We start from the raw sequence: 19,568 nt of genomic DNA on the forward strand, positions 1-19,568 counted from the left end.
CAAAACAAAGTCCCATCTCCCCCTAGATCCAGTCCTCAACAGCAGCTACAAGTAGATGCCTAGAACAGAGTGTAAAGACAGGGTAGGCATATAAGGTACTTCCTCCTCATACTTTCCCAGCCTTCAGACATTTTTAGCTCAGGGACTTCCCGAGCAGGATGCCATTTCTACATATTTGGTAATTCTCGATGGAGTTCTCTCGCATGTACTTGTGCAATTGTCCTGAGCCAGTGTAAACTTTTAGTATCCACAGCACTGGTAAAGTTTCACATCACCTATCAGCTGCAAATAATCACACAAACATCCATTTGCTAGTTTTAAACCTTGCTCCTACTAATCTCATTTGAATCCCTCACCCCCAGTTTTCATATCAGGACACAGAGCAAACAATCAATCCCTGCTAGGATTGTAGATCTAGAAAAGAAACCAAGTAACATGAATTACCTGTAGGTTACTTGTAACAGATGCAGTGTTTCACCTAGTTACAATCCTTCAGAATGAAAAGTACCAGATAAAGACAAGGGATGTAGCATCTTGTTGACCTTCAAGGTTCTACTTTCATCATCATTACCTGCCAAAAACTTACCTCTAATTCCTTAATTTTCTCTTCAGCTATTCTCTGTTTTTCTAAGAGCTGATTATGAATCACTCCTTTAGACTGAAGAATAAACCTACAAGTGAAAAAGAAGAGACAAGATAACCACTGGATATTTACATCTGTTGTACACCTAGCCACACACCAAGTTACACTATGGTGACCTCTGCAAAGTATTCATCCTCAACCCATGCATTTTGGACAGAGGCAGAAAAAATTGCTATGATACCTCACACAAACCACCAGGCTGGCCTCAAAGGCTTGCTCACTAAATCTCACGTATGACTTGGGAGGAAGAGAATGGATACGCACATATCACCCTCTATCATTCACCGTCCCTGAATGATTTGAAAGCAATTCTTGCACACAGTTAGCAAGGGGAGTCTGTCATCACATTCCCTTCAAAAGGATCTAAATCAGTTGATGGCATATAGTCAGGGAAGCCTCTCACAAGTAAAAGCAACTCACAACCATTTTAGTGGTCACAACCTAAACAAACCTGCACAACAAACCCAAAGCTCTCTACAGAGAAAGGCTGAGAGAGTTGTCATTGTTCAAACTGGAGAAGAGAAGGCTTCAGGGAGACCTTAACTGCAGCTTTTCAATACATAGAAGGGGCTTCTCAGAAAGATGGAGAGAGACTTTTTACCCAGGACTGTCATGACAGGACAAGGACCACTGGTTTTAAACTGCAAAAGGGCAGGTTAGATTGGACATAAGGAAGAAATGTTTTACAATGAGGGTGGCAAGACACTGGCACAGGTTGCCCAGAGAAGTTGTGGATGCTCTGTCCTTGGAAGTGTTCAAAGTCAGGCTGGACAGGGCTTTGAGCCCATGGAAGATGTGCCCACCCACAGCGGGGGAGCTGGACTGGATGACCTGTGAAGGTCCCTTCCAAACCAAACCATTCTGTGACTTGCTGATACAAAAACAGGTGCTTCCACCAGAAACACAGAGCCATGACAAACTTGCCTTTACTTGAGCTTTCACAGCTCCCACTGTCCAGGGCTTTGCTTTCTAACACACACTCTCACTGAGCTCTAAACTCCCATGCTTTCTACATTCACAATGTTCTTTTGTGGGGTGGGAAATGGTTATTTTCCATTGAAATTGCAACCCCTGATTTCTACTTCTTCTGTTTTTTTAATTGCCAAAGGGATTTGAAAGATACATCCATAACATCTCAGTCACAGCAATCCAGCTTGCCAGCATGCAAAAAGATTTGCACAGAAGAGCCTCTGAAGGAGCACCAACATCCAAACCAGCTCCCCAGCATGTGGCACTGGGATACGACAAAGAGGTAAAGGACAACTAAGTTCAAATGAATTTTAGGAACCCTCCACGGTTGTTTTTCAGCCTTCCAGACATAAAGAATGTACAAGCCGCAGATTTGGCCCTTCCTTACTTAGAAAGTCCCCCAGGGGATTTAGAAGGAGCCTCCACAGGTCATACCAATGAGGTCAAGGTCTCCCTCCAGCACCAACTAGGGTCAATGTCTTCCTGCCAGGTGACAAGAGCTCATGCTTGAACAGTTAAAATGAGCAGCTCTAATCAAGGCAGAATCCGAGTGCATTCCCTGTCCCCTACAGAAAAGTCTGAAATCAGTTTGTAGTGCCATCTCCCATGACAGATGACATTATTAACAAGTTTGTTCAGTGCCTGGGAAACACAAATGCGGATCTGCCACTTGGCTTGAAACCCAGCATCCTCTGCATCAGCAATGCAACAGCCAAAAGGAAAACTACCTGCCACATGCATTCCTGAAATGCATAGGAGCAGAACTGCAGTTAATTATAACAGGTTTCCAATTAAAACTCTCTTCAGTGCTGCTATTAACTGCACTTAGCAATTGCCTCCTCCTCCTCTTTCCACTTCTCTCCCCTGTCCAACTTCACCTCCCCTTTTCTACAGTAACTTCTGCTTTATCTTTCACATTGCATTTTTCTTGAATTTCTCCTTGTTTCTTCCCAGTCTCAGCTCATGCTTATTACTGGTGTCATATTTGTTCTATATCTGCTCCTGTTCTTTACAACACAGCTCACTCATACTTTCTTTGTCCCTCCCCCTCAATCCTCCCTTCCCATTAGATGCACGCACAATCTACTTTTTCATGTTTTCAGGTTGCAGCAGCGTTAAAATAAAATATGGGTTTTGCTCAGTCTTGTGAAAATCAAGTCCACGACCACCCTTCTAGGAAAGAGAAGTCATTTACATTGCTATTAGATGCAAAGCCTGGATCCAGCCAGAAAGGAGGCATTTTTCAGGATCACCAGCAACCACATAATTGTGATGCTTTTACCTTGAGCCTACAATACCAGAAGAAACAAACATTAGCCTTCACACACATACACCCTGTAGATTTTGGGGTGAAGACTAAAATTTTGCCTTGCTTCTGCCATTAGTGAAAAATCAAAGCTGCAAAATACCCTCAATAAACAAAGCCATCAGTCCTTTCCCAAGTCACAGCTTCCCTGAGCCTGTGTGTGTATATGAACATTTCCTTAATTATTTCCATTTTTTGTGGGGGCAGCAAAGGAGAAGAGAATGCCTTCCCATTTGCTTCCCAAAACTGTATAGCAAAATTGATCATTTTGGTTTCACTGATGCTCCTGGCCTAAGAAACAAAGTTAAACACCAATACAGCTTGATCAATTTTTCCCGTGCTGCAGCTGAGAAGGTTCCTGCTGCACTGCAGGCACTAAGCAATCCCAGCTGGCTGAGAACCACTATGGGCACTAAAACCTTTGAACAAACAAGCGGCTGACTTCACTTCTATTCTGCAAATGTCAACAGCAGTCATCAGGGAAAATATCTTCCCTCCCACCCTCCTGCAATGCACTGGCAGACATGCGACAGCAAATTAAAATTGGATGAACGAAGTTAGCACTGACAAGACTTATGTGGGCAGCTGGGCATAAACACAACCACCCCAATTTTATTTGCCATCAAGTAGTGGGCTGGAACCTATATGCATTCACACACTGGCTCAGAAGCAGATCAAATGTCCCTGACTTGGCCAGCAGCATCCTTCAGAAGGTCTCCACCAGTACCAGCTTTGAACCACTCATTTTAATTCCCTGCTGCAAGACCATTGAGCCCTCAGCCTAAAGGATGCACAGGCACTGCTGTGTAAGCTGTTAAAAGCCAGTTTTTTGAAAGCTGAAACTATAAATCCACATACACAGTTAATTATTTAAATCTGTGGCTTCACTTTCCAACATAGGGACTCAAAAAACTCATCAGTGTTTTAGCTTCTGGCTTGGAATACACATATTATGGAGATCTTGGCCAAAGATTTTACCTCAAGAAATAATGTGGTTTATGGCAGCACCTGAAAAAAGCAGAAGCTTGTTCTGCTCACCAGGTAAGAGGTGCTGCAGGGCACTTGTAATAAACCAGAGTTTAAATTTAATCAGGATTTCATTCTTCCAATTACCCTAAGTAAAACACCAGCTTGATGGTATTTTTTTTTTCTCACCAAGCTGGAGAAATAGGGCAGTGTCATTCTGCCACCTGGTTTTAGTTAAATGTGGTTATTTTATTTATGAATTTTTAAGCTTGTGAAAGAACCATGAGAGATTCTGAGGACTTGGTTCTTCCCTGAGTGAGACTGTGAATGAGCCTTTCAAACACATGAACTTCATTCACTGCCTGGAGGTACACCACCAGCTGAGAACTGGTCCCACATTAGAGTCACCACATCACAGAGCTGAGAAGCCACTTTCTGTTCTGTGACATTGAGCTTGGCAGATGACAGAACTAACACCAACTCCTTGGTGCAGATCAGCACTGAAGAACTACCTCCACAGACTGCTCTGCTGGAGTCCACCACAGGATACTCCCAGCTCCAAGAGTTAGTACATTAAAACGGGATGGCTTTTAAGTATTGATAGTCCACAAAAGACAAGCAGCAAACCAAATCCTCTTCCTGGTAAGTTCACTTGTGTCCGTCTTCTCCCAATGAAGTGTCACAGCACACACTAATAGATCTGTCAAAAACAACACCTACACTATCAAAAATGACACAATGGTTCAGAAAAATGTTCAGCACCACAGTGGCAATTACAAAGCTTATTAACAATCACCTCCTCAGACAGGAACATTTTCACTGTTGTTAAATAACACCAGAAATATCTGGGTCAGAACAGACAAGTTCACCACATCTCAGCTGGTCACCCATTTCAAAGGGAAAGGCTAGTAAAAACAGAGCAGGATTTGCCCTATTCCAGATACTTAGATATTTTTCCATGTCCATACATAAAGGTCAAAACTCAGAACAAAACAAAGAAAATTAGAAAAAAAGCTACAACAGAGGCAGGGTTCTCAAGGCCAGCAACATTCAGCCAAACCTACGCTGCCAACAAGAGCAGCTCTGTAATAGAGTGAAGTGTTTATGAATTGGCTGTACCTATGTGCTCCAGTCTCCTGGTGACTGCTGGTTCTCAAGTGCAATACAAGGAACAAAAATAGAGCACAAAGGAACTGAAAGAGAAACCTCACTCTAAATATTCCCACTTGTTTCTATTTTCCTCCCTCTGCTAGCTCCACATCAGGACTTTTGTTTCCCTAAGGCAGAGAAAGTGGTTTATACTCTCAAACTTATTGCTTGTTTCCTTCTGAAGGGATCTCTTACCCCTTCCCAATTATACATTTCTAGATATGATGCCCATTTGTTCAGTGTTTATACAGCACTCCCTTATGCCCTGGTCAAAATGGTCTTCAGGCTCTACTCAAGCTGGTCAGCAATGCTGTCAACTTCATAATCTGTCTGCTCCTTTGTGTCAAACGTACACACCCACAAAGTGATGTTTGTACAGTGTAAGTAATTCCATAACTCAGTCTGTTTGCACCAAAATGTACTGTTTACTTGACTTTTAAGACTTAATATTAAATACTGAAAGATCTGCCTCTTAACGCATGAGGTTATGGAGATGTTTGTGCAGCACATGCCACTCTTCATTACGACATACAAGTCATTAAATTTAAAGGAGGAGTACCAGTGATGCTCATAGTTAAGGTTTTCCATTAAGAACTCATATTCAATTACTTGCAACTGCAACCAACTTCAGCCTTTACGTCTGAAACTTTCAGTGGCAGGCATCTGTCCCAGACATGAACACTGTTTCCTTTTCTTGTTCTGGTTAGGAAACATGGTCCAGGTGTTTCTCCTGCACAGCTTGCCAGTGCAAGAGGCTGTTCATAATAACGTATCAAAACCAAGAGGGAAGGAGCCACACAGCAGGCCATGGGGCTCCCTCCTGCCAGTCTGCAAAGGAACTCTTCCCACTTGGGTCCACACAGATCACTGCAAGAATCTGCATAGGGTACCAGGGGAAGCCTTACCTTTTCTCCTGCCCAGTACTGATATATACTCCTCTGCCTAATTTCAGAGACAGACAATTTTAAAGGTAGGAACATTCCAGTGCTATTTTGCCCGAATACTGATGAATGACAGATCTAAAAAGTCCATTCATCTTGGCTCCCAGTTCACACAAAGGGTCATCATAATTTCAGCTTTACAGCTCCCGTTGCATTTGGGGAACTCTCCAAAAACTTAAGATACTGAAAAGAAAATGATCAACTTTGTACAAAGTCATAACACCATTTTAACATGTTTATTGTATTTCTAAGAAAACTAACATGCTGTGCTATAACACAGCACAGTCCTTTACATAGAATATCCTGCTCCTTGAAACCAAGCGTCTTCATTAGACTACTCCATAAGAAAAGTGGGCTAAGCCCAGTCATGCCCTTATCTATTTAAAGATGTTTTTTAATTCTGAACTTGCACTGCTGTTCAAGCTTTGAGCATACTCAGTAGAGGATTATTGCATTTCAAGTCCTGTTCAAAGCCAATGGAAGAGAGGCTTCCAACAAGCTGATCCCAAGCAATCTAGCTTGATTAAACAGGTGCCAGCTGTGCGCAATTGCAAGCACCCAGTAGTTCCACTCTCCTAGGGTCTGCTTATGCTTCTATAAATGATTCCCTACGCAGTTCATAACAGGCGCTGCTTATATCCCAGCGAATTCCAGTTTTAGTCATCCTAGATGAATTACCCAGTTCCAAACAAGACAAGGAAGCAATATTAAAAAAAAAAAAAAAAAAAAGGGAAAAGCATGCCTAATTATAGTTTGTGCTGCCACCCTTCATGTCTAAGGGTTTCACATTTTTCAGTCTGATTTTGAATTTCCCATTCAACAGATCATATGCCTTCACTAGAGCTGTTCAGAAACAGATGGAGTTGAAACTTTTCCTATGTTTGCTTTTATTTTAGTGGTCAATCATCTCACTGGGTCACTCTTGATATAGCTAAACCTAACTATTCCTGCCTCCTCCTGACCAAAGCAGCACATACCTTAAAGCAAAAACAAATCCTGCAGCTTATATTGGGAGGATTATATATGAACACATTCCAAGAGCAGCAATTTATAGTTCATGTGTCATTTTACTACTGCAATCAGAGAGGTGGATACACACCAAGGAGCTGTTTGGGAAGGAGACATCAGTTGAAGCACGCTGGCAGCATCTCGGGTGGGCAGCAGAACCTGTGCAAACTCAGCCTGACATCACTAGAGCACACACAGAGGCCTGGATTAGCAGTACTGGAAGCAGTCCAAATCAAGTCCTATGTAGGCCACAACAAGGGTAACTTTTACTCAGATGATCATTTGTAAGCCATAAACCTATTTACTTTAAGGAGCTAAAGGAAGAGAACAGAAAGTGCCACACTGTTTGCTTCCTCAAACCTCTCCATGGACTGGCCCAGCATGTCCATCCCACCCTGCTGAGGGGCAATAGGGTTTGTTCTACACTTCAGGCCATGTTTACATTGAGTTTTCACTTTTTTTTTTTTATCTGTCAATAGCTACAGCATATTACATTACCTCAAGCCAAGATAGTAACACAGCTTGCAAACAGCAGTTTTTGCATTGCCAGACACTTAACTAGATGGTAGATTTATACCATTGTTCATGCTTGGTTCTTTAAAAAAAGAAAGCTGGAATATACCTCTAAGTGTGTATTAAATATAGCACAACCCAAAATAAAAAAATAGTGCTGTGGTCTGCTTTTAAAGAACACTGATTCTTTTTGAAGGCTCAATTGAAACAGATGGAATTTAAAAAATAATTAAATAAAAAAAAAGAAAGCAAATGCCTCCTCTATACCACACAGGAATTAGTAACATTTGAGATTCAAACCATATGGGGAAAACAGTGCAAACATGACTGCAGTTCATGTAGATGAAACCTTTGTGAGTAATTTTTCCTCACTATATCCCTGGTTTAGTAGTTTTACCTTCTAATTTTGCTTTAATGTAATTTTTTAGCATGTATCAATGATGACCTGTAGCTTGTTTAAACACAGGAAACTCCAATGACTACAGCATGCCTACTAGCAGATGCACTTCAAATAATTTTTTTCCAGTCTAGGTTGTACCATATTTGAAAGTTACAAGCAGCAGAAAACAGAAACCATTTTTCCAATAATGGGAAGTCAAAATCCATTTCCAAAGTCTCCTGTATTTTTAAGAATTTCCCACAAATTCCTAATGAAGAACAATAAAAAAAAAAAAAAAAAAACCCAAAACCCACACACACACACCGCCCCACAACATCAAATGAACACACACCTAGGGAAACACAAACAAACAACCGTTGGGTGTGAACACCTTGGTCAACCAATCCTAAACTAAATAATTTTCTTCTCTAAAAAAGGTTTTTTTATTGCTAAATCTTCTGTGATCAGAAAGGTGAACTTTACAGTAGTAAATGAAGTGACATGGAGATAGCGCTATACTCTGACAAGCAAACTTACGTTTACCCTTCACTAAGAACCTATACAAGGAAAAAAAAAATATATAAAATCAGGATACACATATTTTGAAAAGAAAATCCATCCACAGTTGCAAGAAAAATTAAAATAAAATAATGCTTTGTGCCTTGTCCAGGAAAAGAACTCTGAAGTCCTAAGTGAGGAACAAGACTCAACTATGAGCTTGTGGTTGTTCAATAGCAAAGCCTTGGCTTTTGCATATCACAAATCCTGCTACAACAAAGCATCAAAGAAAGCAATATAGCAAACATCACAGAAGTGGATGTAAAGATAACACAGTCAAAAGATTTCAAGCATAAGACTGGTACAGAGGTATTTCTGGATGCTAGAGTTAAATTAGCTAGCACTAAAATGATCACACTGTTGTTTCCTGATCAGTAAGAACAAACTTTAGAATCAGCATTTGTGGACTGAAAAGGCTCGATGGTGCTTTGGAAAATTGCTTCTCATAAAGCCTGATAATTTATTATTTTTTCCTAAACTGGCTGAAATATTCTGTTAATTCAGCAAATAGTTTTGGAGAAAACAAAACTAAAAATTCAAGACAGCTGTTGTAGCATTCCCGAGTTCAGCACTTCGGTTATTGCATCTCTGTATTAAACTTGTGTAAAATAGAGATCTCATCCCACAGAATTGGTTTCCTCTTATTTTACTTCAGTTTTTTAATGTAGGGGTCATGAATTAACCCTCCTGCTTTCACACTTTGAACATGCGGCTAGGTCAGAGGATGCTTGGACCTAGACTTCTCATTTGTATTAAGGCTGTTACAAGTAAAATTTAAATATTTTGTTGACATACACGTATGAGACCAGAAACTGATGCTGGGCACCTCCATCCAACAGCTGCGAACCCTGAGTGTTGGGTACCTCATGTCACACCCTGCCCCGCTGGCTAGATATCCATTGACATCACACCTGGAAGGGCATTCCCAAGCCAGACAAGGATATGACAGGGACTTTCCCAGTACTACTTTAGTCCAGTGATTTGGCCATTCTCCTCTGCCACAGGAAAGCCAAATTTAAGTGCTCAGGCTAAACCAGAGAATCAGCCCTATATTCTGAAAGAAGTGCCCTAGAACTCCATATTTCCCCAGGGACCTGGACCTTTGATTCCAATATTTCCTTTAGGAAATGGGGGGGGGGGAAAGACTCAAAATACATTGCTTTAAATCCACTAAATATTGAAATATCGGGAAGTTCCTTGCTGTTTCAGAATATCAGAGTGACATTTTAAGTGCCTGGACAACTTCAGAAATAAGACAGTCATGTTCCATGATTTTTTTGCAAAGTCATCTGGCACAGCAAGCTACAAAAGCAGGAGCAGTTCAAGCTCCCCAAAACATTTAATACTTGTTTCAGCATGTAACCAAAGAGAACTTTGTAGCACTGAAGCAAAAGATGAGTTGCATTTGCAGGAGACCCCAGATTTCCTCCTTCTGGAGGTAGGGACAAAACAAAGGTACCTTACTACAGCCTTCTCTCCCCACAACAGTCTGACCTCCAAACTGCTGCCCTGCAAGTGCAAGACCTCTTGAAGGCTCTGGCATTTGTATGACAGCACATTGCCTGTGGATGACAACAGAGCAGACTGTCTCTCCTAGCAACAACAGCAGTCTGCATGAGTAGTCTGTGTCTGTTCTGACCCGCATCTTCTCAGTTTCGATTTCATCTCCTTTACATTTACCCAGGTAGCTCCTTCCTCTGTGTTAACTAGCAAACAGGCAGGGAAGAAGTCAGGGATAAAGAAAAGACAAATGGAACAGGTTTGTTTGAATGTCATGGTCTTAGTCCTAAAGAGTTAAATGTCTCCAAGCATCAACTAAAAGCTGTATGGTAATCTGCTATCACAATGCCCATGGAGTAGATGAGGGAACTATAACCAAGAGGTTTATTTCAAGTAGGGCTAAGTAAAACATCTATTTTTTAAATTCAACTATTATTCTTATTTTAAGACCCTTTTTTCTGCTGCTTATACATTTGACAAACACTGACTTATCAGATGCATCCACTCTACACCAGTTCTCTGTCCAAAGCTGATTTTTTAAAGAAATACAGCTGTTTCCTGGAACTTGGCAGATCTACACCTTGCCTGCAAGCCATGGAAATCTCTTCTCTGAAGAGATCTTGCATGGAGAAATTATGCAGAGCAGCAGGGCAGGAGAGCTATAACTGGACCAAGATATCCAAGAGATACAAATGAGCAGCCCAGGGCAGCTGGAATAAGATTGAGAACTAAGTGGGGGAAGGGCAGGAGGGAGATGTTTCAGAAATCAGAAGATGGCAAGTTGGAAAAGGAACCTGTGCCCAAGAGAACAAGCTCCCTTTCTTATCTGGAACAGAATCCAGGAGTCCAGACTCCCAGCAGTTTACCACAAAGCTCACTGACTAGCTGTGCTCCTCTCAACCTCCTGATCAGCCAGGAAGAGGATGACAACCAACTGCTGCCCCTTACTTCACTGCTCAAATCAAAGGCACCTGTACAGACTACTACTGCATTATCCCGGCATGCATCTTTTTGATTTTTGCTTTCTGTGACAGTTCTCTGAAAAGATCTTTATAGGCCCACACACACATAACACTGTTGAAAAGCATTGTTCAGGCTGCAACAAAAGAGAGTAGTTCAAAATCAAGAAAAAGCTGAAATGAAAACTAACTGGGTGATGGGAAACCTTATGGCTTATGCACTTGTCATGCCACATAGCCTTTGGTTCCTCACATACCATCTCCCAACAATCTTGTTCAACATACAGCATAAACAGTGGTCAAGTACCAAGCAGTAGACAGAAATTTTGTTTTCTTTGCAGTTCAATGCCTGATTGTACTGACTAGACACACCAGACATTGTGGAAAATAAAATCTTCCCTTTTTCAACAGCTAGACAGAGGAGCTTCAAGTTTACAAACTACATATTGGCCAGAGGCTGACAGCAACACGCTTGTCCCTGGGATTCATTTAAGTATTGCAGCACCTGTCAGCTTCCCAGCAGCTGGACTTCAGCACTGAACTCTGCACCACAAAGCCTTACCCAAGGAGATGGACAACAGAGAAGCCACTCCAATTTCAGAGACCAGACTATACTTAGTAACTGAACCATACAGACTAAACTTTGTATGTCCCTCAGTTCTTTGTGAGTTTTTTGAAATGTCACTGGGAAGCACAATGCAGTTACCATATTCTGCAGTGATCTATACTGGTAGAATTGAACGCCAATCTCATACACACAGAGAGAAAGTAAAAATGCAGGTACAACAGCTGTATGCAGTAGTGATTGATGTCTTCAGGGGTCCGAGGAAAGAGCTTACAGTGATTTATGATGTCTCATTTTCAAACAAAACCAAGAATCACAGTACAAGCAGGAATACTTTTAAGTCCCAGGAATGATCAAGAGTGTTTAATCCTCTCTCAGGTTTCACTTGTGTATGATTCCGAACTGCTCTTAACAAAAAAAAAAAAAAAAAAAAAGAGTCAAAATGATATTATTACAGCTGTCCCCATAAAATTCTAGAGTCACACAAAGTCATTTTATAGGGACAGCTGTAATAATTACTATAATTGCAGAAAACCTTGAACACAAATTTATGCTATATTATTTGCTTGATTTTTACGTTCTTATTTTATTTTTCAAGTGTTCTCCCATCTGTTGTAGAAGTAAACTGATGATAAAGCAAAATCAAAGCAAAACTGACTATCTATTTTGGCATGGCATGAAAAGCTGCAGTGCTTTCTTCACTGTGCCTAGCACAAGTGCCGAACATTTTTATTCTGTAAATAAGGATCTCATCCAGGTTATAAGTTAAAAGAATGTAAAGGGAAAGGTCTGAAATATTCAGACAGAATTCTGAAGCTTAAACTTTCAGCATAGTTTTCAAAGCAATATGATGATATCAGTTCACAAATAGCTTAAGCAGAAGTCCAGCACAGTGGTAGTTGTCTCAGGCTACGTAACAGGCCTTTCAAAAGAGTATGAAGTAACAGAACTGAAATGTATTTGGCAAGATGCCACCATTCAGATGATATCTCAGCCTCACGGATACATACAGTACACTGTAATTCATCATCTCATACTATGTGACACTGACATTTCTTGTGTCAAACCAAAAATAGCTATAGCAAAAGTAAATTGAGCCCCACATGTAAAGGCCAGTAAGGCCTCCATACATTATACACACTACAATGTTTAAAAATAAAAAAAAGGACCAAGCTGAGGAATGAAAAATGGACTTTCACATCTACCAGTGCAGGGAAAGCCTGTCAGGAAGGAAAGAGGCTCAAGACAGGGGTTCAGAGAACAAAAACTGCACAACTCCTTTCCAAGTAGTGCAGAAGCAAGTACCAAACTAGGCAGATTTCCTCCCAGGATGCAGCACATCACCACAGTTAATCAAGCCTTCAAATTCCACAAAGACCTGGAGTATCTTACCCCATGGATGTGTATGTACTAGCCCTCTGCACACACCCCAAACCACCAAAGCTAGAGAAAAACCAGAGAAACTATCAGAAGCTGTATTCTAAGTAGCAGCTTAAATGACATAAAGAAGAAAAATAGAAGGAGGAGGGGGAAAGAAAGTTGAGCGCAGGAATAGGAGCGCAAAACTTACTTCAACTAATTTAGCTATCCCAGAAAGCTGTCAGAAGAGCACCAATAATAGGAGTTAACACTGATGCAGACCTCCACCATTTCTGGATAACTGAAACCCACTAGACCTCTAACATTTGCATGCTAGACTATGCAAAGGAAATTGAGACATCAAATATCACTTTGGTGGCTGAACTCCCACATCTGTGCAAGCCAATGAAGCCAACACATGAAAAAATCTGTAATTCTACTTCAAAGAACATGGCTTATATGTCCAGCAGAACCATAATGACCACCTCCTTTGGTGTCCAGTGGAACACAAGATGCTAGGCTGCCCTTGAATTTTAACTCCTCCTCACGGGCTGCTTTAGCCTGCTTTGCTAAAAGCCCAGATTGCAGCAGTAAATTCTCTGCTAAGGCTCAAGGAAGATCCTCATGTCCTTGGTGCATGTTCTCCATGCTAGGCAGTGACACAGATCATAACGGAGCATTACTGCCAACTGGTAAGGAAGCCTTCAGACCCATGGCCAGAACAGGCAGAGCTCACAAAAATATCATGCCGAGCTAAGGTTGGGGGGTGTGGGAAGAGGGAATGAGTAGCATTCAGAAGAGCACTCTTAATCTATATTTGCACAGCAGCTAGTACAACAAAGCCCATTAAGAGTTCAGCTTTTAAATACTATCATAATGCAAATATTTTTCTGATGGCACCTCTGACATCCCTGAGAAGCGAGAGCTGCCTGCCATACCTAAGCCATCCTGTTTGCTCATGGAAAGGTAAGCAAAAGACGACTCCCCAGAAGATTGTCACTCCCACAGCTGCTGCACACAGAGAAAGTGTAAATGGTTTAGGACACAAAGAAGGTAAGCAACTCCTACTCCTACGTGGAAGGCAGAAGCAGAAAGCAGGACAATGCATTTCAGGCAGTGTGGAAACATCATCTGCTACCCACATCTGATTCATGAGCAGGATTACTTTATGATAAAGACCAATACACTCACATTCTTGAGGGAATTCTCCATATAGGAGAATTATTCTATACTTTCAGATTTTAAAAAAGCTTTTAAAAAACCTGTTGACCACAGAATTATCTTCTACTCTTTGTCTGTCTGCTCTGTGACAAAACCAAACAGAAAAAAAAGCCTTATGAGTCATCTCATGACTACTCCAAACAAAAATATTTGCTACACCTACAGCCCGCCTGGATCAAATCAGTCACCTCTTGCAAGGGACCAAAATCTATCTCCTTGTAAGATACCTGTCACTAGCATCCCCATACAAACCCAGCATTTAATTCACCTACATGGAAAACTTTATTTACTGGGAGCCAAGAAGGGGACTCTGTCACTCTGAACACCTCCATCAGCCTGAAAACCTGCAGCAAAGGGCAAACTGCAAACCACTGCTGGCTTCCCAGTCCTGCCACCTCCCTACAACTCAGTCTGGAGATTGCATGGTCTGATGGATCAGGGCACTTGTAGTCTGACCTAGCTCACTGCTCAGCCCTGCAATCATCCACTTTGACTTGAAGAAGGTGGGGTAAACACAGGGTGCAGAAGAGGTCGATACAATCACCCCTCCTTTTGGCAGCAGTCAGAGCAGATTCAGTGTTTCACAAAACCACATCCCAAGCTGAGCAGAGTCATCACTGTTGTCCAACACACAAGGGAAAAATCAAATCAGAAACACAGAAATCTAGTGTAATATTTATCAAGTAAGCATGTGTTTCAGATTTGAAACCACTTTGTACAGTCTTCCATCAGAGGCTGCTGAAGTCAAATGAAAGTGTGTTGCAGAAGGTAATCAAAACATGTTAGCTCTGGTTTAAGGTGTTTCTTTTGACAGCCATCCAACAGATGGAAGCAGGTCCTTAAGAGTGCACTGGGACTACCCATATGAGCTTTATACTCACTTCCAATGGTTTAAAAAATGCAGGCAATACCTGTTAAATCCATTCCCTGGCATGATATTGCAAAGGTCATTTCTGTAGAACTTTTGTGCAAGCAAAGCCCTGAGCACGTGAACTGTGCACAGGGATTTTTTAAGGAGTCTGATGCAAACTACATTGGAAATGACTGAAGCTGGACTGATTTTTAAGAGCCTTGTCACAAATGCTGTTTGTCATTAGAAAGCTGCTCTGCTAGTCTAGATTACAAACTTCTCAGAGGTACCAGACGAGACCATCATGGCCAGGAGCACAGCCAGCCAGCATGCAAAACAACACAACGCCAGTAGCATTTGTAACAGTCCTCCTTCACAGCAGCTGGTAGCTAACGCCAAAAGATAAAACCCAGTAAGTCTTGCTGCATTGCCAGGCAGATTGCTGGAATTCAAAATTAAAGCCAACGAAACAAATGAACATGCTGAGAGAAAGCTGGCACTTTCTTTGTAAAGGGAAGAACCTCCTGCCCAGGGCAACAGCCTAGAGGCCTCTTACACACAAAGGCTGGGGTGGGTGGGGGTCTCCCTGTGCACGGGGCCACAGTCACTGCCGCACTCTGCTACAGAAGCCAGGTATGCCTAAGCACGGGGTCAGCCGTGCTTGACACAGCAAGGAAGCCCCGGCCAGAGACCAGGCAGGTACTCACATCCTCCCCACGCCCTCGTACATGCGGGTCTCGTCCACCAGCATCATGACCTCCGTGTCAGTGAGGTGGGCGTGCTTCTTCGTCTTGCTCAGCTGCTCGATCTGGATGTCGGCCAGCTTCACCTTCTGCTGCGTGTCTATCACCTTGGCCTGCAGCTCGGTGAAGGCCTGGGGGGGGAAAGCAGCGGCAGTGAGGGGTGACTGTAACAGGCCACGGCCCGCCGGCCCTGAGCTGCTGAGGCCGGACAGCGGGGCGAGAACTGTCTCTGGGCTGCAGGGAAGGGGGGACACTGGACAGCCACCGCCGAGGACACGAAGAGGACACGCCGCCGGCCACGGAGGGGATTGTACCTTCTTCAGCTCCAGGTCCACGGGTGCCGCCATCTTGCCGCCGCAGAGCGCCTGCGCGGTGTGCTGCTGCGCACGCGCCAGGGCGGGACGGGGGCGCCGTCCCCTCCGCGGCGCCGCGCCAGGGGGTCTCCCCACGCGAGGGGGGCGCCTGGCGGGGCCGCTGGGTCTCCTCGCGTGGCCGGGGCACCCGGTTGCGATGGGCGGGACGAGGCCTCCCCGTGGGCCGGTCCCGCGTCCCAGCGCAGCCACCTCAGCGGGAGGCGGCGCCGCGCGGGGGACGAGGCGAGGCCCGTCTGAGGGGGGTGCGCGCAGGCCGAAGCCGGGGGGAGCCCAGCGGGCTCGGCCGGGCCCGGGGGCGGCTCAGGCTCCTGCGCAGCCCTGAGGCGCCGCTGGCGACCTCCTGAGCTCGGTGGGGCCCAGCCGTGGGGGCGCCCGCCCGGCCCGGTCGCCCGCGCTGGCGGAGCGCTGCCAGGCGTTGGGGGCGCGGGGGACACCCCTGCCGCCTCCCTACCCCCCAGCACCCACAGCAGGGCCCGCTGCTGGCCGCAGGAGAGGGCCCCGGAGTCGGAGCACCAGGACAGCCCAAAAGGCAGTAACGGGTGCTTCAAGCGGGGCCGGAGTGGTGATTGTTAATGTCTGGTGCCTCCCCTCCCAGACCTGCAGGTGTGCTGGGGCTGGGGGGGCTGGGTGCCTCGGGCCCGGTGAAGCACCAAGGGGTGGCCAAAGTGGCGGTGTGCCCACCAGGCAGGGTACCGAGCTGGGCTCAGAGGGGCCTGGGGGCTTTTGACTGCCTGCTGCCCGCAGCACCCTGTGGCCTGCTTCTGCCTGTGGGTGGTTCACCATCAGTCCAGCACAGGAGCTTTCCTTGGAGCTGGTTCACATAGGGGTGAGATCATGATGAGGCCATCAGACACATTTTGGGCAAAAGTAGCAAAAACTGCAGTGGCCAGCATGCTGCTCTGCAGCCAGAGGCAGATGGGGGAACCTGCTGCAACACCCCTATTAGAAGGCAGAATGCAGGATCTGACCTTCAGGGACTCTTGGCTCTTGTTGCCACCTGCTCCCAGAGCACAGCTGTCCCTTTCAGTGCCCTCCCCAGCTCTTCCTAGCCACTGCTGCTGCTCACCCGCTGGCCCCCCAGCGTTGTTACTCACCCAGTGCAGAGCTGGAGCTGGGGGCAGGCTCCACTGCCTGCACCTGTTGCCCACAAGGGCACCTGCAAGCCAGCATGAGGCCTTCCACTGTGTCCCCAGCTCCACAGGTGCCTAGGGAGGTTTGTGTTGCCCTCTGTGCAGTGGCAACAAACCTGTGGGAGATGCCTTACTGTGGCAAAGCCCATCCCAGGCTCGAGGCTTAGTGGGCTGGGCGAGTAGCTGGGCAAAGCCAACAACCCCAGTCAGGAGGAAAATAAGAGAAGTGGAGCTGTGTGCTGGGCTGTTGCCACTGCTTCCAAAGGGAGGCAGTGGGGGTGGTTCAGCCACTTCTGGGGTGCCTCTTTGGCTGCTTCATCTCTGCCCTAGTGCACCGCTGCACCCCTGCCCCACCCAAACCCTGCTGCACGGTGATGGCCAAAGGTGCTAAAGCACAGCTGCCGAAGTGCTGGGGCAGGCAGGGAAGACCTGGTTACTAAATTGACTAATGCAATGACTAATGACTATCGCAATTTTTATTAAATATATATCTGGGATTTTGGAGGTCTCCTAGCTTTGACCCTCATTCTGGAGAAAAGAAGCCACCACAGGGCGCTTCTCCAGGCACATGATCTTTGCCTGCAGCAGGACCAAGTGAGCCCAGGCAGGGGGGTGGGGGACACACTGGTGATAGCATTTAGTGGGCTGGGCACACATTTTGTCACCCATAGACAAGCCAGGCACAGGCGTCAAAGGGATCTGAAGCGAGATGCCAGAGGTAACAGTATGGAGTCAGTGTCAGAGGCAGCAAGTGGGCTTGATGCCATGACAATCAGGAAACACAGTGGCTGGTGAAATGTTTGTGCTCCTGGGTCTGTGCCTGGAGGGGGATGAAAGACCAGGCTGCTGAGCTGGAGCTGCTGGAGGCCACTGCTTGCCTTCACCAGGACCCCCACCAGTACTCAGCTTGGACAGCTGTCACAGACACCCACTCCTGTCTAAGGGGGACAGTGGGGTGGTGGAGACTGCTTTCCTGGCACCCTATTCTTGCAGGCATGGTTAGGCAAACAGCCCAGCTTCCCTGCACGATGCATGGGCATCTTTGGGCAGGGCAGAGTCCCAAGTGCCCCAGCCAGGCTCTGGGTCACCTGCTGTTTCATGGCCACAAGTACAGCCAGACCAGGGATCTGTCCTAGGGGCTTCATCCCTGTCTTAGCCATGAAGAGGACATCCAAAGGACTGTCAGCCTTTCCTAGCCCAGTGGGGCAGAGGGAGCCACCCCACAGATCCAGCTAGCTTCTCACTGCCTACATCTCCAAAATACATTTCCCATCTCTTGAACTGTTAAATTACCACCAGTGGGCAGCCCAGCATGCACTGCCAGCCTGCAGGAGGAGCAAAGTAGATGAGAACACATCTTTGCAGGGGCAGCTGGGCTCCATGCAGATGTCCAGCTTCCTGCAGAAAACCCTTCCAGTGGAGCTATTCCCAGTGCCCACCAGGGTGGCATGGAGCCTTGGGCATGTGGAGCTGCCCACTATGAAAGGCAGAAAGGTGGCAGGGCTGGACCAGGGAGCAGCTCCAGGAAGGGGAACAGCAGGAGCACATCAAGGCAGGGATTACAGCCAGGTGACCTGGAGCAGAAGGGCCTCCTACACAGCAGCTGGAGGCATTATTTGCTTAATAGACTTTGAAAAAGGCCAAAGTTTGGAGTCTCTGATTAAACTGGCACTCCCATAGCATTAAGGTTCAGGTTTGCACAAAACAGAGCCAGTAGTTTGTTTCCCTGCTTCTGGGACTCAGGCCACTGCAGCTGCTGGGGGCTTTTACTCTCCAGATAATAACACACTAGGGTGCCCATTGTCACCCACCTGCTTCCCATCTGCTGTAGCCATGTACTTCAGGCTATCTATCTCAGGAAAGTAGGTATCTTTGAATATCCCAGGAAGCACTGGAAAGCCAAAGTATTGTTGCATTTCCCCCTTCCCACACCCCAGAATTGCTACTGCAAAACTTATCAACTGTGCGAGGGGGATGAACTTACATACTCATTTCCTAAGCAACCTCTTCCCCATGAGCATAAAGCTTATTTCATGCTTTACCTGAGCTAAATTAGGCCAAAAAAAAAAGTTCTGCAGACTACTCACTGCCCAGCTTCAATGCACGTTGTAGGAGCAGGAGTGGAAAGCACCAGCTTAGCATTCCCCTTTGAAAACTGAAGTTTGACATCTACTGAAGGAAAAGGGGCTGGAGGAAAGCAGGTTTCCTGCATGGGTAAAAGCCCACCCTTTCTGCTTCAAGGATCTCTTCTAAAACCAGCATCTCACCCTGATCTCAGCTCAGTCACATTTGGACTGATCAGCGGCCAGAGTGGCTTCACCCCCACCAGAGGCAGCTCTGCTTGATGAGCAGACACCCAAACATCACATCCCTCCCTGGGCATCAGCTGGCAAAGGTGGAAATCTCCAAAGAAACACAGATGGGGCTGGCCTGGC

General features: G+C 45.4%; 1 protein-coding gene across 1 annotated transcript in view; it reads right to left on the reverse strand.

Annotated features, from left to right (window-relative positions):
* The window catches only part of PFDN1 (prefoldin subunit 1), a 32,497-nt gene extending 16,400 nt beyond the window's left edge, over window positions 1–16,097 (reverse strand). Inside the window, exons 1-3 of the mRNA XM_037396429.1 lie at window positions 15,944–16,097; window positions 15,594–15,760; window positions 587–671 (exon numbers count right to left, since the gene is read on the reverse strand). Coding sequence (XP_037252326.1) covers window positions 587–671; window positions 15,594–15,760; window positions 15,944–15,976 — 285 coding nt within the window. The 5' untranslated portion in view covers window positions 15,977–16,097. The remainder of the gene's footprint in view (window positions 1–586; window positions 672–15,593; window positions 15,761–15,943) is intronic.
* Between the last annotated feature and the right edge of the window lie 3,471 nt (window positions 16,098–19,568).

The sequence above is a fragment of the Falco rusticolus genome, chromosome 8 (assembly GCF_015220075.1).
Source record: "Falco rusticolus isolate bFalRus1 chromosome 8, bFalRus1.pri, whole genome shotgun sequence".
Taxonomy (NCBI): Eukaryota; Metazoa; Chordata; class Aves; order Falconiformes; family Falconidae; genus Falco; species Falco rusticolus.